The sequence below is a fragment of the Apium graveolens genome, chromosome 6 (assembly GCF_009905375.1).
Source record: "Apium graveolens cultivar Ventura chromosome 6, ASM990537v1, whole genome shotgun sequence".
NCBI lineage: Eukaryota > Viridiplantae > Streptophyta > Magnoliopsida > Apiales > Apiaceae > Apium > Apium graveolens.
The window spans coordinates 221,760,257-221,786,428 of record NC_133652.1 but is presented as its reverse complement, the minus strand read 5'-3'; the positions used below and the strand labels follow the sequence as shown (position 1 = coordinate 221,786,428).

The 26,172-nt window shown below is 36.1% G+C and overlaps 1 protein-coding gene across 1 annotated transcript in view; it reads left to right on the top strand.

Moving 5' to 3' along the window:
* LOC141665750 (uncharacterized) overlaps positions 1-24,774 on the top strand; it is a 168,364-nt gene extending 143,590 nt beyond the window's left edge. The window contains exons 5-6 of the mRNA XM_074471732.1: positions 22,366-22,513; positions 24,604-24,774. Coding sequence (XP_074327833.1) covers positions 22,366-22,513; positions 24,604-24,774 — 319 coding nt within the window. The remainder of the gene's footprint in view (positions 1-22,365; positions 22,514-24,603) is intronic.
* Positions 24,775-26,172: the final 1,398 nt, after the last annotated feature.

The window sequence follows — 26,172 nt, the reverse complement described above, 5'->3', positions numbered from 1 at the left end:
GAAGAAGAAAGTAGGTGAGAAAACGCCAGTTCCATAAAAAGCTGAAGACCCCGAGAGCAAAGTTGTTTGCTTTCACTGTAACAAGGTGGGGCACTGGAAGAGGAACTACAAGGTTTACCTTGCAGAATTGAAGAAGAAGAAGGGTAGTGAGACTACCGCTTCTGATTCAGGTATGTTCATGATAGAAGTGAATATGTCATTTCTACTTGGGTATTAGATACCACATGTGGTTCTCAAATCTGCAATTTGTTGCAGGGACCAAGGAGAAGTAGGACTCTTGAGGAAGAGGAGGTGATTCTACTGATGGAAATGGAGCAAGAGTTGCTGCTGAAGATGTAGAATCATTTCATTTACATATGCCTACGGGCAAGACTATTATTTTAAATAATTGTTATTTTGTTCCCTCGATTGTGAGGAATATTATTCCCATGTTAGACTTGGCTGGATTTTCATTTATTATTGAGAATAATGAATGTTCTATTCTTAGAGATAATATTCTTTATGGATGTGGTACTTTAAATAATGGTCTGTATGTATGTGACATAATTTATTTCAGATTGAACAAACTAATAAAAGAAAAGGGATGATGAAAATATCACTTTGTAGTGGCAATGCAGTCTCCATTTAGTAGACATGGAGAGAGGACTGCAAATTTGCTAGGAATGGTACACACAGATGTATGTGGACCAATGTCTACGCAAGCCATGGGTGGATTTTCATACTTCATTACTTTCATAGATGATAGATCTAGATTCGGATATGTGTTTGATGAAACACAAGTCTGAAGCCTTTGAAAAGTTCAAAGAGTATAAGTATGAAGTGGAGAAACAACCAAACATAGTATTATAATTCTTCGATTAGATCGAGATGGTGAATACTTGAATGGAGAGTTTCTGGATTATCTCAAAGTAAATGGTATAGTCTCCCAGTGGACTCCTCCAGATTAGTATCTGAAAGGAGAAATCGAACTTTGTTAGACATAGTTCGGTCCATGATGAGCTATGCAAATCTTCTAGTATTCCTATGGGGTTATGCATTGGAAACCTCAGCATATTTACTGAATAAGGTGCCTTCCAAATCTGTTCCTCAAACTCCGTATGAGATATGGAAAGAAAGGAAACCGAGTCTTAAACACGTTAAGATTTGGGGATGTCCAGCTTATGTCAAGAAGGTTGACCAAGATAAGCTGGAATATCGATCCGTAAAATGTAGTTTTATGGGATATCCTAAAGAGACTTTAAGGTATTACTTTTACACCGATCATCGGGTGTTTGTCTCCAGACATGCTACCTTCTTGGAAAAGGAGTTTATCCTTGAAGGAAACAGTGGGAGCAAAATTGAACTTGATGAAGTTCAAGAAGCATAAACTACTACGGATCAAGTGGAAACACCTGTTCTGACTGAACAACCTTTTGTGGAACAGCCCATTCATAGATCAGGGAGAGTGTCTCGCCAACCTGAGAGGTAATATGGCCTTGTCATTGAGAATGACAATGAGTTGTCGATCATTAATGATGACGACCCTGTGACCTATAATGAGGCTATGAGTAGTGTTGACTCAGAGAAATGGCATAGTGCCATGAAATCCAGAATGGAATCTATGTGTACGGTATACAAAAGATAGATTATAGCAGATGGCCAGGTGGAGACCTTTAAGGCAAGGCTTTTGGGAAAAGGATTCAAACAAAGGCAATGGATTGACTTTGATGAAACCTTTTACCTGTAGCCCTGTTAAAATCAGTTCGAATTTTGCTTGCGAATGCTGCTTACTACGACTATGTGATCTGGCAAATAGCCAGATGGTTTTCTTTCCAAGGGAAATGAAAACCTAGTGTGTAAGCTGCTGCGAACCATATGTGGTTTAAAGCAAGCTTCTCGAAAGATGGAACATTCGTTTTGAAGAGACAATCAAAGAGTTTGATTTTATCAAAAAAACGTAGATGAACCATGCGTCTACAAAAGGGTTAGTGGGAGCGCGGTAACATTTCTTGTATTGTATTGAATTAGAGTTGACACACATAACAACATAGCAGACCCACTCACAAAGCTACTTTATGAAAGTCACTTTGATCGTCATAAAGACAAGATGGGTACTAGATACCAGAGTGATTGGCTTTAGTACAAGTGGGAGATTGAAAGGAATATGTCCTAAGTCCAATCATGTATAAGGATTTAGGAATAACTTTTATGTAATCTGTTTTGATTTCATTGATATTAATAAAGACTTGTTTCATTTTTATTACGGGATTTATCTATTTAAGTGTTTAAATAAGATATACCATAGTTTAGAGTAAAGCTTTTTATGGATTATGATGAGATCATAATAGTGAGACCTAAAAAGATGATAACTCTAAACTTAAATAGTTCCTGGTCATAGGATTACTAACTGGTAATTAATAATCCGCAAAGATCGGTACATACTATGCTTGCTTCATTATGAAGGATGTCTGTTCTCATAGACATTTGTGTGGTGACACTATAGCTAGTATGTAGGTGCTTATTATAGAATAAGTTCACTGAACATGACTCGCCTAGCTGAACAACTGATGGAGTTCACTCACGTGTCAGCAGTTGTTCGCTTAGTGATAGTTGTACAAGTATCCTTAGACTTGAGGTCATCATAGTCATCTTGTGTACACTGAATTATGCTTTGGTTTAGTTCTTAGTCTCCAGGGACAATTATTAGGGCTCTTCTGGGTATAGGAATTTGTACACGAAGATAGTGTATGATCAATAAAGGATCTACCCCTTCCAGTGAAGGAAGCGAATGTTCAAGGCTGATCCACTTATGCTAGTTCAGGAATCTCTGGCCAGAGTGAATGAAATTAGAAAGGAGTTTCTAATTTGCATAGAACTACGCATAGTAAATGGTAAGCAAGTGATTGAATTAGATAGGCTTGACACGAGATCCATGCCTTGTATTTAATCGGGACATTGTAGGGTAGAAGGAGTTTATTGTACGGTAACTATTCACTGACAGGTTCTTGGTATTCTAAGCAGTGAATTCGTATTATCCGGATAGTCGCGATATGTTGAGAAGCATCACTCACGATATAGAATAAATGTGATTAATTAATTAATCATATTTAATAAATTAGAGAATTTATATAAATAATGATAAAATAGTTTTATTATTATTTATTTCTACTACCGGCTTAATATTGAACCTACAGGGTCACACCATAAAAAGAAAATGATTTAATGGTGGAGGAATTAATTAATAATGGCTAATAATTATTTATTTGTGAAATAAATAATTAATTGGCAAATTTAATAATTGATTAAATGAGATTTAATTGATTATAAATTAATTAAGAAAAGTTCTTAATATTATTAATTAAAGGATTTAATTTTTGGAAATTAAATCAAGAGAGAGAATTATTTCTAAAGTGTTTAGAAAAAGGATTAATAATTAAAAGGTGTTTTAATTATTAATGAGAATAATAAATGGGATAATAATAATATTATTTATGGGAAAATTTCAGCTGAAAATTTTGCCTATAAATACACTATTATAGACCCTATTTTATTCTAACCCACATCGAACCCGAAAACCAAAAAAGTTTGGAAAACCGAATTCTCACCACCTCCTTCCTCCTCCTTAACATCGTTTTCTTGGTGGATACCGGTGGAGTGCTTCACACTTGAGGAGCAACTGCTAAGGATCTCTGATCGTTGTCTCCGAATTATTTTTAAAGGTTAGATTCGATCCCTCGAATTTTTATTCATGATCTGTATGCTTTTATTTGGATTTTATATGTGTAAAAGTGTTTTGCCACGCCCCGCTGCGTTAAAAATCCAACAGTTGTTGAGTCAGGTGAACTGTTTGTTGAGCCAAGATTTGAAGAATCTGGGCTACTGCTGGGTCTATGGGTCCTGGGTTTGCATTCTGGTTAGTATTGTTTTGGTTTTTGTTGTTGTTGGTTTCTTCATTCTGGGTGTTGGTGCGGGAATTTCTTCTGGGAGGCATTCTCTTTAAAGAATCAAACAACTTATTTAGCTTTTAAATCAAATCCTTTGCATAAAAGAAAAGTTTTGTAAAACAGAAATATCTCTTTTTAAAAAAAGTTGTAACAGTTGACTAAGTAAATTGCATGCTTCTTTACAGAATGGAAACAGTAAAAAGGGATAGGGTACATGGTATCACAGGTGGTATAACTGGTGCAATAAATAAAGTAAAGTAAAACAGGTGCAGTAATGTAAATGACAATGTTGGAAAGGAAAAAAATTACTGATATATACAGATCAAAAGTTTTAGGTAGTACAAGCATTATAACACTACAGAAGTAAAAGCAAAAGGGTACAACAATCCTACTCACTAGTCAGCAGATCTAGTCTATAAATACAACCCAAAAGTAAAATGATACATACTACACACTACTGTACATACTAAACAACCACAATAGCACTGCTCAGCATCTCCATCTCTGTGCCTCTAGCTCTAACTCCAAGGAAACTCTGGTCCGCCCAGCCTCTCGAGGTCCTCCATCACCTCGCTAGCCCATCCCATAAATGCATCAAGGCCAGCTAATGTAGCACTATGAAGTCTGGCCTCAAGAATCCTGCGTGTCATATGGATCTCCCCTCGGAGCTCCCTCACACTACAATCAACATCTGTAATCCTGATGATACGTTGCAGCTCTCGGATCTGTGCCAACAAGGAATCACGCTCCAGTAGAAGAGCCTCATACCGGTAATAAGGAATAGGATGTAATGTAGACTGGAATGGGGTGCCCACAACTGAATGCCCAGTGGAATCTGAATCAGCAGGTGGGGGTCCTCTGATAGGTGGTCTCATGCCTAGGGGTGGAATAGCCTGCAGTGGTACGGGCTGCAATACAGGTGGAGGTAAAATAGCCAATACTGGTGGAACAACAGGACGTGGATCTGAAGATGGTCCTCCTATTGAGGGCTCTGAGTGATCAGCTGATACGGGGATGAAAGAGTCGGCCATCGCTGCTATCTGAAATCATGTCGTAATATAAGAATCTCGATCCATGACGCGAATCATAATAATACCTGTCATACCGTCACACTCAACCTCTCGACGTTCTATTTTTCTATTTCCGTAATTCCAATCCTAACCCTCTACCCATTTCCGTCAACCTAGGCTTGTGTCAGAGACATATAACCTGTAGCTCTGATAACAAACCTGTGGCGCCCTCCAAACCCGGGTCAGAAGTTTGGGGTCCATACACACACACACCTTATTTATAACCTGCTTATAACGATAATAAGGATAAAAATAATATGATGTGACCCTACTTACCAGCTACCACGGACCACAACAAGTTAAAGTATGTACACAAGCCACACACACACACTTATATTACAAACGTCCAAATCCCAATTATCCAAACTTATAACTGGATATTAAACATCATTACAAACTTTAAACACTTAAAATATCCCAAAAGCTGTCAGCTAGCTTAACTCGATCAACCTGGACCCCTAGCTCTCGCACTGGATTGGGGATCCTCGCTACCAACAGGTTCCCTCTTACCTGGAAAAGAACATAAACAACATCGCACAAATGAGCTAACTAGCTCAATATGTCACATTGATAAGACTGAGAATAATGATCATCAAGTGAAAAGAGTTAATGTATCAAGTGAACAATGATTAATGATTTAGAATTGGATATTATATTTTCATTTTAAAAACCAATGTTAGGCTTCTGTTCAGTCACGCACTAACCCCGAGCAAGGCACACTGCTCTGCTCTAATTACTGGATCCAAGGCACACATTGGCCTAACTTGACTACTAATCTGGTCTGACCACGAATCTGGTCCACAATTTTATAAAACAATCCAATTCTATCACAATAACAGAATAAACAATATAAATCAATAAACAGAATCATAAGCAACATTGGATGTCCAATGATGAGATGGTTTCAATCTTCACAAAGGAACAATATGGCAATTTCAAAGAATGGCTATCAGGTGGTGAAAGAATTGGATAATAAAAGAATTAAAGTTCCAAGATTATAAGGATTCGATCTTTCAATGCATAAGGTACAATGGTTTGAGTATATGACCAATCTTGGTTCAGTGTTTGGTATTTAGTTTGTATATATTTATGGAGTAGTATTGTATCTTAGTGGTTTGTATTTAGGTAATCAATAATCAATGGTTCAGAAATAATAAGGTTTACGGCTCAAAGATCAATAGCTGGAATCAAGGTTTAGGGTTCAGTGCTTCAAAGCACTTGCATCATAAAACAGGGCCATCAATTATCTACAATGTATCTTGAGAAGGTTCAGAACACTTGCCTGGTATTAGCTTGTTATACTTCACCAACTTCCAATCACAATCTCCTATTCCTCGACTACTTGCTTTCCTTTCCTACGCCTTGCCTCTTCTGCTCACATATTATAAGTATCTATCAATACTCAACTCATACGATTCTATTCGGTATACACTTCTATCTATCCTTCGTTTTACCCAGATCCGATTAATGGATTGAAAGTTATACTAAAAACAAGTAAACATTGATCACATAGTCCGACAGTCAAACAAAAAAGTCACATATAACACATAACACGTCAAATAATCAATAAAATTTCATTTATAAGGAAGTCTCGGGTCATAAACAGTCTTTCGGGTATTTAATATGATTTTTAAAATATTTTTCGAAGTCAAAACGGGTCGTTGGATAAATTTTGAAGCAATAAACAGAGTTTGGTTGGCCAAATCTGGCTTCAAAATAATTTTTTAATAATTATCGAGCCTTGAAAATAATTTAAAACAATATTTTAAAGCTCGAAACTATTTTTCGGAATTTTTAAATCAATAATAAATAATTAAATCTAATTAAATAATTAATTAAAATCAATTAATAATTAATTAAATCAATTAATCAATTAATTTTCGAATTAATTGACCAATTAACTAATTAATTATTAACTAAAATTAATTAACTAATTATTTCAGATTTATTTTTGAATTAAAAAATAATTTTTGGAATTAAAATAATAATTTTTGGAATTTTTAATAATTAAAAATGAATTTTTATAATTAAAATAAATAGGAAATATGATTTTTTAAATATTTTATAAACAGGAATCCTAAATTTGTAAATTCTGGAAACTGCAGGGACTCGACTATTTCTTCTTCAAAAGTTCAGGGGCCTGTTTGCAATTTTGTAAACCCCCGCCGTCCACTCGTCGGAGTGTGGCCGGAGAACACGATTTCGGCCACCTCAGGCCCCCAAACTCTCCAGAATTGGAGTACAAATCACCAGGAACCTATATGTGCAATCAAAACACCCACCCCTTTCCAGAATCGATCGGAAAATGCTCAAGAAACTCGCCGGTTCCGGCAAAACTTTAAAAGACAACTCCGTTCAAACTAGAGATCGTCTGTTAACAAACTATACACGAATCGATTGCAAATTTCAAGGGGAACAAAACCCACCCATCTAGAACGTCTACAAATCTCTAAATAAGAAACCCCCAAATTCAATCAAGAACATTCAAACGAATTATAAACCCTAATTTTAAAATTCGAAAATTAAACTCAATTTTGAACATGTTATTGAACTCTAAATCAGTCATATGACATATCAAAATCATCAGGAAGACAAGCTCTACAACATACAATCATCAAATCATTCAAACAATCATCCGAACAAAAATTCATAATTTTAATCAAAATAATTCTAAAATAAATAAAATTATATAAAATCAACCTTTGATTCTGCAGTTCTGAAACTTGGATAATCTGATAGTACTCCTCAAACCCTTCATTTTGATTACCAGAGCTTTCCAAAGGGATATCGATAACACCTTGATTTGTTGGTTTGATTCTCAGAAAGTTTATATGAATATAAGTATTTTCTCTGAAAAGTTCTGTAAATACTGTTTGCAAATGATTTTCGGTACGAAATAAAGGCTATTTATAATTACGGAAAATTAGTATCCCGTTGGATCATTCCAGATATAAAATAGTACATTTATTAATTAAAATAGGTCCAAACGGTACCGGTTTTCGAGATAATTATCCAAATAAGTACAATTTATACTGCGGTCTTGGTCTCAGCGCCTGGTTACATGTATTACGAGGTAATAATTATAATAGTTTAATAGAAAGATCTCGTTTATCGAAAATACGAGTTTTATTGATTTATCGAAACGAATTTTATATCGAAAATATTGTGCCGGGACCCGCACAGGACAAACCGTACGCCGGATCGAAAAGGTCGAAACATGGAAAATGTTCGGAATATTGCAATTAGGTTAGGAAGGAGTTTTCGGAAGAGTTTCGGGTTATAAAAATATAAAAACGGGTGAAGTCGGTTGGTTCCCGATTATATAAAATAGTTTATAATTACTCGGAAAAAGAATTCATAAAATTCATAAATTTCCTATAAAATCATAAATCAACATAAAAATAAATAGGAAGATATGAAAATTATCTATATTTTATTTTGGACATATAAAAATTAAAATACTCAATTTATATTATTTTTAAACATCCAATCACATATACCATTTAACAAATAATTCACAAAATAATTACTGAACATGCATAATATTTATTCATTAGCAAAAATAATTACACGATATATCCCAGGTATTACATGAAGTTTTCAAGGAAAAGTGGAAGTTCTGATAAGAAAGGATTCAGAAAATCTGAAGGTAAAGGAAAGTCTGACAGAGGAGACAACTCAAATGTCAAATGCTACAATTGTGGTGAAAGAGGCCACATTTCTCCTGACTGCAAGAAAGGAAAAAGTGACAAAGGCAAGGCACTTGTCACAAAGAAGAAAAGCTGGACAGACACTTCAGAGTCTGAACATGAGGTGAACTATGCCTTGATGGCAAATGCTGATAGCAGTCCTGAAACTGCTGAATTGAAGGTACCTCAAACAACTTATGCCTTTTATACTGATGATATTACTGAGTTGAGATTATATCTTAAAACCATGTTCATTAGTAATAGAGATCAGACTTTAACATGTGAAAGATTAACAACTGAAAATCTTGCTTATAAAAAGAGAAATGAATATTTAGAAAAAGGGTTAGTTTTTCTTCATCAAACTAAGAAAGAAAAAGATGATGCTTTGTATGTTAGAGAAGAAGTGTTAAAATTGAATGAATCTCTAAAAGCTGACTTAGAAAAGGAAAAAGAGATTATAAGCTGTCAAAATTTGATCTAAAAGATGATGAAGGAATTTTTGTTGGATATCCACTTTCCATAAAAGCCTTCAGAGTCTACAATTTAAGAACAAGGGTTGTCATGGAATTTATCAATGTATCTTTTGATGATAAGAAGATTACTGGACTTGAAGATTTCAATGATCATGATCAACTGAGATTTGAAAATGAAGATTTAAATTATGATTCTGTAAATTCTGATGACTTAAACTCTGATCCTGTAAGTTCTGACGGGTTAAATTTTGATGTCATTGAAACTGTGGTAACTACTCCAAGGGAAAATGCACCTGTCCAGGGGGAGCAAGCTAAAGATCCTACCACAACTCAAGACTCTCAAGAAGCATCAGAACCTGTCACTGGCTCTTCAAGTCTTGATGAGCTAAGTTCTGATAATTCTGGAAACTCTGATACTTCAAATCCTGATGGATCCAACTCAAATTTTGAAGTTTCAGAGAGCATAACTACAGGGGGCATCAGAAAATGCTGATGGAGACAACATGGATCATGGGGGAGGATCCAGTTCTAGAGAACAACTTCCATCTGCAAGGAAGTGGACTAAATCACATACACCTGACTTGATAATTGGAGATCCTGAAGCAGGTGTCAGAACTAGAACTGTAACATCAAATGAATGTCTCTATCATTCTTTTCTATCTCAGACTGAACCAAAGAAAGTGGAAGAAGCTCTTCAAGATGCTGATTGGGTGCAAGCAATGCAGGAAGAGTTAAATGAATTTGAAAGAAATAAAGTCTGGACCCTAGTGCCAAGACCAAAGAACAGATCCATAGTTGGCACAAAATGGGTGTTCAGAAATAAAACTGACAGTGATGGCATAATTACAAGGAACAAAGCAAAGCTGGTTGCTAAAGACTACTCTCAACAGGAGGGTATTGATTATGATGAAACATTTACACCAGTTGCTAGATTGGAAGCCATAAGAATCTTTTTGGCTTATGCTGCTCATAAAAGGTTTAAAGTCTTTCAAATGGATGTGAAAAGTGCTTTTCTCAATGGAGAATTGAAAGAAGAGGTTTATGTTGAACAACATTCGGGCTTTGTAGATTCAAAATTTCCAAATCATGTCTACAGGCTTGACAAAGCACTTTATGGCCTTAAGCAAGCTCCAAGAGCATGGTATGAGACTTTAGCTCAATTCCTTCTGGAAAGTGGATTTCACAGAGGTACAATTGATAAAACATTGTTCTACCTCAACCATGGAAAGGACTTACTTTTGGTACAAATATATGTTGATAATATCATATTTGGTTCTACAAATGCCAAACTCTGTGAAAGGTTTGAAAAGCTAATGCAGTCAAGATATCAAATGAGTATGATGGGAGAACTTAGCTATTTTCTGGGACTTCAAGTTAAGGAAAATGAAGAAGTTACTTTCATAAATCAATCCAAGTACACTAGAAATTTACTGAAGAAATTTGGAATGCAAGATTGTTCAACTGCATCCACTCCCATGGCCACTGTAACCAAGTTAGATAAAGATATTGGTTCATTAGTAGACATTACTAACTATATAGGTATGATTGGCTCTCTACTCTATTTAACTGCAAGTAGACCTGATATCATGTATGCAACCTGTCTTTGTGCAAGATTTCAGGCTGATCCAAGAGAACCTCATCTAATAGCTGTGAAAAGAATTTTCAAGTACCTCAAGGGTACAGCTGATCTAGGATTGTGGTATCCTAGAGAATCATATTTTAAGCTAATAGGTTACTCAGATGCAGATTTTGCAGGATGCAAAATAGACAGGAAAAGCACTAGTGGAAGCTGCCAATTTCTTTGAGGCATATTGGTTTCTTGGTTTAGTAAGAAACAAAAATCAATTTCCACATCAACTGCAGAAGCAGAATATATTGCTGAAGGAAGCTGTTGTGCACAGATTCTTTGGATGAAGAATCAGTTACTGGATTATGGGTTAGAATTTTCTAAGATACCTATCTATTGTGATAATCAAAGTGCTATTGCTATGACAGGTAATCCAGTTCAACACTCAATGACAAAGCACATCAGCATTAGGTACCATTTTATAAGGGAACATGTGATGGAAGGTACAGTGGAATTGCATTTTGTTCCAACAGATCAACAACTAGAAGATATCTTCACAAAACCACTATGTGAAGCTACTTTTACAAGACTGGTAAATGAACTTGGAATGGTTTCAGGTTCTTTCTCAAAATCTGCTTAGTTTTTGTTCTCATGCATCAGACTTTTTGATCAGTGTTTACAGATTGTCTTATCTTCATGTAATATGTGCCTAAATTGTGAAACATTAAATGCTTATTGTTATCTGATGTGGATCTATATACTCTGATAGTGATTTAAATGTTCTGTGACTATTCAATTCAATGAGGATAACTGTGTTAGATGCTGACCTTGTACTCTTTAACATACTTGAAATCCCATGTTTGAATTAGTTGTTTATGTGGAAATTCTTTAACAAAAGCAAATTCTGATTTTGAGCTTAGTCAAATTTACTTTGTGTATCTTATTACTAAGTCATAAACTAGATTCTTGCTTCTTATCTGTCAAATTCTGATGTCAGTAAATCTTAAGGATGAACCACATGCTTGATAAGCCTCACTTATCAAAAGAAAAGAAAAGAAAAGAAAACTGAAGTCAGGTACTCCTTTGAGATCTAGAGGAAATATGTGGAAGGGAAGACCCAAGTGCATTGCTGGTATTAAGTAATATGCATTAAAAAAGCAAATAAATTTTTCTTGGTGACTTTTCACATTCTCTGATTACTGGAGAAATACACTGATAATAGCATAAATTCTGATAGCAGTTGTGACTCACTTACACTGAGAAGCCATTGTGAAAAAGAATGATAAAAGATGCATAAAATGAGCACAAAGAGTTGAGGTGGACTTTTGCACAAATTCATTCTAATAGTAGACTTCATTATTAATGACAGATTTTAAACACTTTTCTTAGTTATGCCTTATTTCTAAGATGTTCTGAAGTTTATCAGACTTTGATCTTTATCTGATATTTTGCTAATGCACACACTATCACTCCATATGAATGATGAAAATTACTGTTGTGATCAAGTTATTTTAGATAAACAGTTAAGTGTCATATGCATTAATTTTGAGGACAAGTTCTGATGGAATCTGATGATTAAACTCTGAAGAAACAAGTCAGTATTTGTATGAAGAATCACAGTAACAAACATTCACTTTTTGAGTACAGAAACCATGTTTTGATGACCGTTAAAATATGATAATAGTCAAGTTTTGATATTAAATTCTGATGGAAACTCTGATGCTTACGTGGCATTATTTATATACTTGACTTATTTGTGGTAAATACTGAAATGGTCATATTTAATCAGAATATATTTAATTGAGATAAAAACAGTCATAATCATTTGGGTTAGTGGTAAACGTGTTTATTTTGAAAAACTGCATGTTCACTGTAATTATTACTTATTTCCCGTGCCCACTAACTCCTGCTTTAACTATTGACTGTTCACATATTGCCAGGTGTAAACTGTCTGCCATACTTCCCATGGGTTCTATAAATAAGAAAGTTAAAAGATTTTACAATCTTTTACCTACTTCTCTCATTCTCTTATCTCTCTTATTTTCTCTCACCCACTAATATTCTCTGAAGCTCTTTTTCATACAGGAATTTTATCAAACACCTTGCAAACACTCTTTTTCTCGCTTAATTTTTAACAGAAATAGCACCAAAAGACATAGTTTTTAATGGAACTAAGTTTGTTCCTAACAACTACTCAGTTATTCTCTCTGAGGATGAAGCTCCATCAGAACTTTACTTCATCCAAGACTTTTTGTCTCGAAGTGAAATAGGCTATGAACTGACCCAACCAGACACATTCTTAGGAACTCAAGTGCTGGAGTTCTGGAGGTCAGGAGTGTATGATGATGGTGGTGCCAATGGGTCCCCAAGTATTATCTTTATAACAGGGGAGGATGCCCATGTGGTGACTTTGGCCGCAGTTCGACAAGCACTTCATCTGCCAAACAACTGCATTTTTTCCACAGTTGAGGAGCCAGCTCTTCAACAGCTAATGGTCAATCTGGGCTATGAGCAAACTTTGTCAAAGCTTGGACAACTAAAGAGACCCCACATCAGGAAGGAGTGGAGTTTCTTCTTTGATTGCATCACAAGAACCTTTGCAAACAAATGTTCAAACTTTGATGCAATTCCTATCCTCAGTCAGCAAATTAGGTATGCTCTGATTACTCAATCTTATTTTGATTTTGCTACTGCTGTACTAGGATTCATAGAGGATAGGATGATAAAAGATAGAAATATTGTATATTTTGCTAGATCTGTTAACTTATTTACAGCTTTTGTAACCCTGATACACCCCAATTAGCAAGGGAGCTAATTTCACCATCTAAACTTGCTAAGAGAGCATTTACTGACTTATTATCTGCTGATAATAAGAAAACTGTTTTGAGATCCCTCCAAATTCCTACAGCTGTCAAACAGTTTATGGTAAACTGTGACGCCCTCCAAACCCGGGGTCTAGATTTGGGGGTCACTAGCCAATAAACCATAAAAAAATAATCACAACGGAATAATATAATAAATATGACCCCTTGCATGCAGCTGGATCGATCACAGGTTATAGTATGGAACAGGCACTAATACAAACCAAATGTTATTACAAACCATAAGTCTAATTGGTTTTACAGGTTATTCAAGTTTTATTACAAACCTCCAGACTAGCTAGGCGTCCCAAACTGTCTACCTGGAAAACACACCAAACTATCTACAAGCACACAACTTCTAGTCAGACCTGGAATTCAAGCTTGCCCTGGCTTAGCTGAAAGAATCAGGATATGAAACAAGTATGAGCGAAAGAAATGCTCAACAAGCAGTATATAGCCTATGATTTAGAACAACAACAGCAATATATTTGATGAACAAAAACCAAACCACAATACCTGAACAGTATCAAAACTGACATATAATTGATAATAAAGAACATTTGCATATGTATTTTATTTTGGGATTGGAATCCTCGAACGACGGTGTATTGCCGCCGGTGATCATCCGCAGAGCAACACCGGTATGCCGAAGCATATCCAACTAAACAAAAGGTACCCAAGGCACATATCGGCCTAGCAAGGTGTTACATCCTGTATAACACATAGCTCACGCTGGACCGCCGCCACAGCCTCTTACGCAACCATCCAACCCATAAAAAAACAATTTTTCGTCAAATGAGTCGAATCAAATGACATCCTTAACCACATAACTCCCCATATCTCATGATCCAGAGTTATCTCAACAACCAATGGCGAAAAAACCAGAACAATTAGTTATTCGCTAATCTCAATTCAAAGCTTCACTGTATAGAGTAAGTTGTAGCGAAATATAAAAACATTTAACTATTCTGAACTTAGAATAGTAGAGAAATTGAAAGAATAAAATTCGGAGTCAATATCATTTGAATGATAAGTGAAGATATAAATACTTGCATTATATGATTCGAAATAAAGGTCACTTGAACAATAAGTGAAGTTAGGGGTACTTGCCTGGTATTCTCGATAACCTCTTACTACAACTCTGCTTATAGCTGCTGGCTACTATCTTCGTCTAACACTTGACCGCATTCCTTGCTACTCGATTCTATAAACAAAAGGACTATCTTAACTTGCAGAATCAAACTCAATCGACGTAACTATACGTCTTGACATCTACCCGATCGTTTATAACTAATCATGGCATTTTAAAATATAAACAGATAGCATGCATATCACATAGCACGTAATCATTGTATTTGTATAACACGTAATCACATATTTCATGTAACACATAAGTCAGATCGTTAAAAGATATGTTTCAGTACGTTCAGAATTAAAATTAGGTCAATAATAACGTTTACCGAACAAATACTGACTCAAAAGGGTTAACAAATCAAATGACCTTGTAATACAAAAGAAATTAGGTCTCAAAAGTACTTTATTGGAAGCGTAATATTTTTCTGAGTCTATACGCATTCGTTTCGTATTAAACGGACGAACGGTTTATTTATTACGAATAAACTAAGAATTAAATAAAATTAAATCAATTAATAATAATATTAATTGATTTTTAAATATCAAAATATAATTTTTAAAAATTTAAAAACAATTTTTAGGAATTATCTGAATTAATTATAAATAATTTACATTTATTTAACTATTTATAAATAAAATGAATTGATTAAATTAATTAATTAATTAATTAAACTCATAAATAATTAACTAAAATAAATTATAAATAATTAAATCAAATTAAAATTTTGAAAATAATAAAAGAAAAATATTTTAGGAATTTAAAATAATTAAAAAAATAATTTTTAGAAATAAAAATAATAAGTAAATGATTTTTGAAAACAAAATAAATGATTTTTAGTAAAACAAAATGAATTTCGAATTAAAATTAAAAAGAAACACTTTTTTAGAATTTAGTTTCAGGATTGAAGAATCAAAGTCGGGTCAAACAAAATAACCCAACGGGTCGCCAAGAAGCTTGCCCGATTCGGGTCGAACACCGGCAGGTGTTCTTGTGAGCCCAGAATCCGGCCACCACTTCCGGCCACTGCACTCGATTCCGGCAACTCAAACCCCCCTAATTAGTACTCGTTTCCTTCATTTCTCCCCTCAAATTAATACAACATCAACCCAGCAATACAGTACACACATCAACAACGGCAAACCATTTTTGCTTCATCTTCTCCGACGAATTCGAGCTCTCCTCCGGCCAAGAAACCGGCGAGAACTCGAGTTCACCAAATCCTCAACCAAAAATCACTTTCTTCATACCAAAATAAAGCTCAAAGCGATTACAAACTATCCCCATCATTAAAATCACCCAAAACATCACGATTAAATCATAAATTCGAATCAAAAAAATCTAAAAACTTAAAACTCGGATTAATTAATTTCGAACTAAAACAATTGAAATAAACACACAAATCGATTCTACTAATCATCCTAAAGCTATTTGCAACAACAAAAATAATCAACAATCACTCAAAATCCAAAAACGAATTCAAGAACAAAAGTATAAAAAATGATTTTTCGATTTACTGCACCTCAGATCAATATGTTAATATCAACGGATAGAGCTTGAAACAAGGAACGTTTTGGTTACAAGAGCATCAAAAACGGATCTCTGTGGTTCCCAAAATCATGGATTCTTGGTGATGAACAAAATTATACCCCCAAATTTGTTCTTGAATAAATCTGTTTTTCTGAATTTTAATATAATAAAATGAATAAAATAATTTTTGATCAGCTATTTATATTATTACATAAATTAATACCCAAAAATAAATTAAGGGTGTTTTTGTCATTTAATTACAATAATTAAGCCCCAAAATAATAATTACGGGGAATAATTTTAAAAATGATAAAATACAAAATTAATGTCAAAATTTCCCAAAAATTGTGAATAATTCAAAAATGCGAAGATATTGGGTTGTTGAAATATGAGAAATTCTATAAAAATAAAAATACGAATTTTGTGGACTTTAACGTCCCAGTGGGGTCCCGGTTCGTTGATTTTTGAAACATAGAAACGATTCCTAAATTACCAGAAAATCCCGAAAACACCTAGAATACATTCAAACGCGCATAAAATGAAACAAAACGAGTACCTTGATACATATACAATTAAATACGAGTCATGATTACAGATCGATTCATATAATTACGGTTTAAACTCATGATAATCAATCGAAAAAATTTTCTGGCCCGCACAGAAACACACATAACAACTGTAACATCTAATATCATGGCAATAATCACTTTAAATTTATAAAGCACATAATATTTATTTATTTAACCTATAATATTCACATAATTTTTCCCGGATATTACATTCTTCCCCCTTAACAGGATTTTGTCCTCAGAATCAGCCTAGGAAAACAAGTGAGGATACTTGGATCGCATTTCGGTTTCCAACCCCCAAGTCGACTCTTCAACTTTGGGATTCCTCCACAAGACTCGCACTAAAGATACAGACTTATTCCTAACCACTCTTTCCTTCTTATCTAAAATCTGCACTGGTTGCTCTACAAAAGATAAATCTAGTTGAATCTCGTTTGGCTCGTATTCTATCACATGGTTTGAATCAGGCAAATAACGCTTCAACATTGACACGTGAAACACATTGTGAATATGCTGCATATGAGGTGGTAAAGCTAACTCGTAAGCAACCTTTCACACATGCTTTAAAATCTCAAAAGGGCCAACATAACGCGGACTCAGCTTTCCTTTCTTCCCAAATCTTGATAAACCTTTCCAAGGTGAAATCTTCAATAACACTGTTTCCCCAACTTCAAATTCCATATCCATCCTGGCAAGATCAGCATATTTGCGTTGACGATCTTGAGCTGCTACTAATCATTTCCGAATGAGTTCTATTTTCTCTTTTGTCTGCTGGATCAATTCTGGACCCAAAATCTTCCTCTCACCAACCTCATCCCAACATATTGGACATCCCCATCTTCTCCCGTACAAGGTTTCATAAGACGGCATCCCAATACTGGCATGATAGCTGTTGTTGTAGGAGAATTCGACTAATGGCAAATGTTCATCCCAACTTCCTTTAAAATCTAGCGCACATACCCTTAGCATATCCTCTATAGTCTAAATTGTTCTTTCACTTTGACCGTCCGTTTGCGGATGATACGCCGTACTCATATTCAGCTTTGTTCTGAGACAATCCTGAAAACTTCTCCAAAATCTTGAATTAAATCTAGGATCTCTTTCTGAAACTATGGATACTGGAACTCCATGTCGTGTCACAATTTCCTTAAGATATAACTGAACCAATTTATCCATTGAGAATCTCTCGTTGATAGGAAGAAAATGTGTTGACTTCGTCAATCTGTCGATAATAACCCAAATAGCATCATGATTTGCCCTGGTCCTCGGTAATCCAACTACAAAATCCATCGTGTTATGTTCCCACTTCCATTCTGGAATGTCCAATGGCTGTATCAGTCCACTGGGCCTTTGATATTCCGCTTTGACTCACTGGCAAGTGTAACACTTACTTACCCATTCTGTAATTTCCTTTTTCATACTTGGCCACCAAAAGTTTTCTCTTAAGTCTATGTACATCTTCGTACTTCCGGGATGAATTGAATATCTGGAGTTGTGAGCGTCTCAAAAAATTTCATCTTTTAGCTCGGCTACGTTGGGTATCCATATTCTGGAAGAAAATCTTAAGATTCATTTATCATCCTTTTGACTCCCTATCTCTTCTCCTGACAAATTATCTCGTTCATGGCTCATAACTTCTTCCTGACATCTTCTTATTTTCTCTAACAGTTCTGGTTGAAAATACATTGCACACAACACACCTGTAGACATACTTGGAGTACTGACCTCTATTTCAAGCTTCTCAAATTCCTTGATAAATTCTTTGGATGAAGTAATCATATTTAAACTTTATTTCCTGCTCAGAGCGTCTTCCACCATATTTGCTTTTCCTGGATAATAGTTGATGGTACAGTCATAGTCCTTGATCAGTTCTAGCCATCTTCTCTGCCTCATGTTCAATTCTTTCTTGGTGAAGATATACTTCAAACTCTTGTGGTCCGTGTAGATCTCACACTTTTCTCCATAAAGATAATGCCTCCAAATCTTCAATGCAAACACTACAGTTGCCAATTCAAGATCATGTGTCGAATACTTCTCTTCATCTAGTTTCAGTTGTCTTGAAGCGTAGGCTATCACCTTGTCGTGCTGCATCAAAACACATCCCAATTCTTTGTACGACGCATCGCTATAGATCATAAAATTTCCTTAATCTTCTGGCAAGACTAGCACTGGAGAAGATACTAATCTATTCTTTAATTCTTGGAAACTCTCCTCACATTTCTCGTCCCATTCGAACTTCTGGTTCTTCCTGGTGAGCTTTGTCAACGGTGTAGCTATCTTCGCAAAATCTTGCACGAACCTTCTGTAGTAACCTACCAATCCCATGAAACTTCATATTTCCGTTGGTGTCTTTGGTCTCTCCCAGTTGAATATGGCTTCAATCTTTGCTGGATCCACTTTCACTCCTTTATTGCTAATTACGTGCCCAAGAAATTGTACTTCTTTTAACCAAAATTCATACTTGGAAAACTTTGCGTACAAATTCTCCTGTCGTAGTGTTTCCAGAACTATCCTCAAATGCTTTGCATGCTCTTCTTCGGTCTTAGAATAGATCAGAATGTCGTCTTTAAACAAGATCACGAATTTATCCAAATACTTTTAGAATACTCGATTCATCAGATCTATGAAAGTTGTTGGTGCGTTGGTTAATCCAAATTCCATCACTAAAAACTCATAATGCCCATATCTGGTTCCGAATGCGGTCTTTGGAATGTCTTCTCGCTTGATCTTCAATTGATGATATCTGAATCTTAAATCAATCTTGAAAAACCATACAGCGCCTCTCAATTGGTCAAATAAATCACCGATCCTTGGCAACGGATACTTGTTATTAATGGTTAACTTATTCAGTTCTCGATAGTCAATACACAGTCACATACTCCCGTCTTTCTTTTTGACAAACAGTACTGGTACGCCCCACGGAGATACACTGGGTCTTATAACTCCTTTCTCAGAAAGATCTTGCAGCTGAGTTGCCAATTCTTTCATCTCTACTGGTGCCATCCGATACGGAGCTTTAGAAACTGGTTCTGTTCCGGGTGCTAAATCGATCGCAAATTCAATTTCTCTGTCGGGAGGTAATCCTGGAAGATCGTCTAGAAAGACATCTGAAAATTCGTTGACAACTGGAATCGCTTCTAGTACTAGAACTTCCTTACTGGTGTCTGTAACATGGGCCAAATATGCCTCGCTATTCTGACGTAATAACTTCTTCACTTGAACTATTGTTAAGAACTTTTTCTCTTGCTTATTCCCTCGAAATATTATCTTCTTTTTGCTATCCAATGTCTGAAGTCTCACTTTCCTATTCTTACAATCGATCTGAGCGTTATTCTCTGACAACCAGTTCATTCCTAAGATAACATCAAATTCTCCCAACTTAAAAGATATCAAGTTGGCATAGAAATGATGTTCTCCTATCTCAATATCACACCTCGGGAACACTCGGTCGACGGAAACTTGGTTCTTATTAGCTAGCTCTATCATTAATGCTTGTTCTAACATTTTAACTTTGCCATGCAGCTTATCGACAAAACTTTGAGAAATAAATGACCTTGTAGCTCCAGAATCAAATAAAACTTTAGCATCTACGGAGTTGACTGGACGCGTACCTGCAACCACGTCAGAACTCTGAACAGCATCCTTCATAGTCATGTTGAATGTCCTGGCCTTTGGCTGGTCCTTTGCTGGTGGTCCTTCAATCCTTGCCACATTAACTGCTGGTTCAGTTATCTGGCAGTCCCTGGCAATATGCCCCATCTTTCACATTTAAAACACATTGTCCCTGATTTCTGAGCTGTAGTCTGACTTCGACACTCATTAGCATAGCGTCCCTTCTAGTTGCACTTGTAACACAACACATTAGCCTTACAAATCCCAAAGTGCCTTCTACCACAATACTTGCAATCTGACGCTGGTGGACGATTGGGCCTCAGCTGATTTGAATTCTGGAAACGATTCACATTCCCTGGTTATGGTTTCTTGAATCCCACACTCTTATTATCCTGAAACTCTGGCCTTTTATTGAAATGGCCCTGGAAGTTACCTTGTTGTTAGCCTCCTCCTGAGGTTTCTATTTTCCTTTTCTTCCCATCATTTCCTTAAGGAGACATGCCACTCTTACTTTCAATCACCATTGCTTTCTGAACCACTGCCACATATGAAGTCAATTCAAACATGGCCACTCTATTCTGAATCCAAAATCTCAATCCCTGTTCAAACCTTCTTGCTTTCTTTTCATCTGTGTCAACCTGGTCTGGCACGAACCTCGCTAACTCAGTAAACTTAGCCTCGTACTAAGCGAGAGTAAGATCTCCCTGGGTCAAGTTCAAGAATTTGATCTCCATTTGGTTCTTCATGTACCTCGGGAAATACTTCTCTAGGAACAGCTCTGTAAACCTTTCCCAAGTTATAAACTCACCTCCTTCCAATGCTCGCATGGATTCCCACCAATAGTTCACCTCACCTTTCAGAAAGTAGCTGGCAAACTTGGTCTTTTATTCAGTTCCTGCTCTGACTAATTCAAAAGCCTTTTCCATCTCCTTGAGCCATGCATTGGCTTCCACAGGATCAGTAGTTCCCTTGAACTCAGGTGGCTTCACAGCTTGAAATTGCTTAAAAGTCACTGCAGGTCGTGTTGCTGCTGTTGCTGCTGTTGTTGTTGCTGCTGCGTAAGATGTAATATAACGACTCGTGTATTTTTATTTAATTTCTAATATTTGGAAGTATAATAAAGATTTAAGTAAATAAATAAAATGTGTCTATTGATTTTGGCAGCGGTTACTGATTGTTATTTAATTATTTATGATATATTGGTATGTGGGATTGGAATTGTGTGATTTATTGGTGAGTTATATGATTTTATTTCGCTTGTAAAAGTGATTTTATTGTAGTTTTAATTCCATAAATATTTGGGTTGTCTTTAAAATTGGATTTCTAATTTTATAATTTCAATAATCATTTTTAGGACATTCTAAAATTGAGAAATCAACATTTCATCAATTATTTATTTTTAAATGATTCTCTAAGTGTGTTTAATGCTAAAATCCATATTTAATGGAAATCTTTAAAAATTATGAAAATTATATTTTATTAAGTTCGTATTATTCTGAGAATTTTAAAATTATTTCGGGAATTTTTGGGATTTATATTACCCGCGTGTTGATTCTTTTATTTATTAAAAATGGGTATAAATTGTGTTTTAAAAATTAGTTTAAAATTTCGAAAGTTACGTTTTTATTTACTTCGGTTATTTATAATATTTTAAAGCTATTTTCGTAATTTTCGGAGGTTGTTTTATTCGCACCTTATTTCGTTTAATTTCGAGTTTCGGGGCAAAACAGACTATCAAACCTTCATATTTATCCCAAATTCTACGTGTCAGCATTTCAGTAAATTAGTACTACGTGTTGCAATTGGAGTAAAGGAGAGTAATAAAAAGAATAAGACACCCCCCACCCCATGGTTCTCCCCGGCTTCACTCCACCATATCTCAATTGTCTCTCTCGTTATCTCTCATCTTCGTTTCTCTTCTTCTCTTCTCCACTCACAGCCTCTCTTCTCTCCTCCCTCCTGTTCTTTCGCCGCCCCTGTTCTTCCATTTTCCACCGCTTTCCGGTGAGCTTCCAGCCAGTTATTCCGACGAGTTTCCTAGTTTCATCTTTGTGGATGCTTATATATATACATACAAAGTTGTATGCGTATGTTTGAGTTGTGTGTAGTGGTTACTTTGTTTCCTGTTGTGTTGCTCTGTTCCTTTCTGGTGGTTCTGGTGGCGCGTGGTATACACGCGCGGTTGGGTGTGTTTGTGCACAGTCTGTGTGAAATTTTGTTATTATTTTACTAATTAATTTTAATCCCTTTTTATGCAGGAATTGTTTGATTAATATCCGTGATATTATTAATAATTCGTGCAGGAAATATTTTCGAATAATTGGTAGAATTTATTTGGATACCCGAATATTTTCGGGCACCAATAAATTTTGCCGCCATACCGCGATGACTTGTTACGAGCGGACGGTGGACGGTGATGACGATGTTCTGAGTCCTAAATTTTATAAATAAATAAAATGATTATGTAAAATATTTTTCGGACTTAAATAATTAACTTTGATTGGTGTTGGGATGTACGTTGTATAAATGGTGGAGTAATATTGTGGATTGTTTTGATTATTGACGTCGATCGTAATCGACGGGTAGTTTTATAAACAAATAAGGTGCTGCCAAAATTTTTCTAAAAATATATTATAAATGACATAATTATATTCTACGTGTTATCTCTATTTATGTTCGGGATATGTGATTACGGGTTTATGTGTATAATATTGATATGAGTCGGTCTATCGGATTGAGTTGTTAGAATTTGAGGATATCAAGCATGTCGGTGTAACTGATTAGGGTATTCTGTATTTGTAGATTCCGATCGAGTTTTCCCAGGATTAAAGTCAGCGTGAAAGATACTTAGGGTTTTGTAAAGCGTTGCAAGGCAAGTACCCTGACCATTCTTTTATGGTTCAGTATATGTGAATAACTAAATGTTTTACTTTAGTAATGGAACAGAAATATTTTCAGTTACGTATCCCCCGTATTTGAAAATGTTGTTAAAATTATGTTTTGGGGAAAATTAACTTCTGAAAACACTTATCTCTAAACATGATTTAAATGAAAAGAGAATTTGAATAGTGTGCTGTGACAGAATTGGTTTTAAAAAAGAGATAGGTAAAAGTGATTTTGAAAACTGGATTAAAACGATCAGATATGGGATACGTTGGGGCCAGAGTAGGCCTATTGAGGTGGCGTAAGATGCTAATTCGGTTGCGTGCACTGTATAACCGATTAGTCCAGCAGGTCAGAGACCTAGCTAGTCTCTGAGTTTCGGAACAGATAAATGAGATGGTAGTTGGAGCCATAAATGAGATGGCAGTTGGAGCCGTCTGGTGTTGATAGCCTGATCAGCTGTCTTCACATATCCGTTACGTATCTGATTTGGTTTTGTGATTCCCGTAAGGGTACGAATATTTGATACAGTAATTTTACAAGAGTGACTAGCATGCTAAAATTGGACTCTGGTGTTTTTACAGCACACTGCTATGTTGTTTTGATGAAGCATGCTAGTTACTGATATCCAGTTTTCTCTGATTTTGTTGTATAATGTTGATATCATGATTACAGTTCTGTTCCTATTATTGGTACATTACTATTTTATTCTGTTATTCATATTTTGGTACTGCTGAGCGATTATGCTCACCCTTGCAAACTGTTATGTATATTTCGCAGATGCCTAGGAGATCAGTCAGACCGACCTATGTTTCCGCCCCTACTGAACTCGGCTCCTCTGAGGTAGTTTGTATCAGACCATGAGGTCTGAGGAGTTGCTGAATAAAGTTAGAATGTGTTAGATGTTGAATAAAGAGTTTGCAGTATTGAGAACCTGAATTATACTTGAACCTGGATCGGATCTTGGTTTGGGGTCAAGTTGGTATATTTTAATAATATTTCTGTTGTTTATATTTTTGGTAATTGTGTTTAGTGACGTCAACTCCTGACCCCGGGGTTGAGGCCGTCACAGTTGGTATCAGAGCCACAGGTTCAAGTCCCTGATTCAGGTTAGGGATTGTGTCAAGTAGGTGATAACGTGAGTCTTTAAGTGTGAGTCAGCAACTCATATAGAGGGGCAAACCTTTAGAGTCAGTCGAAGGTTCCGACGGCGTTACCCTGGCATCTATTAAATGTTTTGATAGAATTGCCTTGACCTGGTTGTGTATTGCCTGTATATTTATTATGTTGGTAGTGGCCTATTACGATTTCGAGTTCTCCATCTCGGGAGAATTCTTCTGATTCAGATAGCTCAGATTCTGAGAGACCCCCGGATGTTGTTACTGAGGAGACCCCCATGCCTCCTCTACCAGTCCCTTCCTTTGTACCGAGAGACATCCCTGGATCTGGTCCTCGTCCCCGTTAGGTGCACAGGTCTGTGTCTGCTGTCAGGGATTTCCCTCCCTGCTGCGGTCCCAGTTCTTCCATGATGAGGCCTCCGGTACCTCCTGTGGCCCCTAGTGGTACTTCTTCACCGATCCCTTACCATGTCCATAAGGCGGTGAATACTTCCTTTATCAGAGAGCAGAGTCCGGAGTTTGCTGCTCAGTTGGACCAGGTACCTATTGCACCATTTCAGGGTATTTCTGCCCCTTCCCCTGAGGTGCGAGACCGTGTGCGAGCATTGACCCAGATGGCTGTAGAGAGGGCTAGATCTGTTGACCATTTTATTAGTTCAGAGTTTAGAGCTGTGTAGTATCAGGACCTAGTGAACTGGCTAGTGTTTGAGCTAGGTTCCATTGGTGGCAGTGGTAGTGGCTAGGCAGAGTTGCAGCAGAGAGATGCAGAGCTCAGAATGACTTCTATGAGTTCTGTAGTTGTTTATCTTGTATATGTACATTATGTTGTGATAGTTTGTAGTAGGCGAGGATGCTATAACAGCCAATTTTGGTGTGTATTTAGATGGTTCTTTTTAGTTGGATTTTCAGTTGTACTGGTTGGATTCTGTTGGTTATTGTATTTCAGCTGCTTTATTTTGTTGTTCAGTTTTTATATATTATGCATTGCTATTATTGTTGTTATTATTATTGTTGTTTCTGTTGCTGGTATTTTTAAATTATAATCATTCACTCAGGATGGATCCAATTAAAATGGGGATGAGAATATTGTCTTAGTGGCAACGCTCTCCTGATGCATAAATATCAACTGTTGGAGCAACTCATTTTTCTTATATATGACTGTTATGTTTCAGGAGATGCCACCAAAGAGAAATTCTCAGCTCAATAACGGATCTGTTGGGGATCCTTCCGTGAGTGACATGATGAACTTGTTGCGTCAGCAGTCTGTACAGCTGGCCCAATAGCAACAACAATTCCAGCAGCAACAGCAACAATTGCAACAACAACAACAGCAACAACAGCTCATACAACAACAACAGCAAATCCAACAACAGCAACTACAAATCCAGCAGCAGCATGAGATAAGAGGGGCAAATCAGGATGTTAGTTTTAAGCCTTTTCAAGCAGTGAAGCCCCTAGAGTTTAAAGGAGAGGTAGATCCTGTTGCTGCCAAGATATGGTTAAAAGAGATGGAAAAGGCGTTCGCGCTAACCAAGGTGAGTGAGAACTTAAAGACTGATTATGCTAGTTATTTCCTAAAGAATGACTCGAATTATTGGTGGGAATCTACGCGAGCCCAAGAAGGAGAAGGTCCAGTTTCATGGGCTAGATTTACAGACTTATTTTTGGAGAAATATTTTCCGGACTGTCTCCATAGTCAAATGGAAGTGGAATTTTTGGAACTGAAATAAGGGGATAAAAGTGTC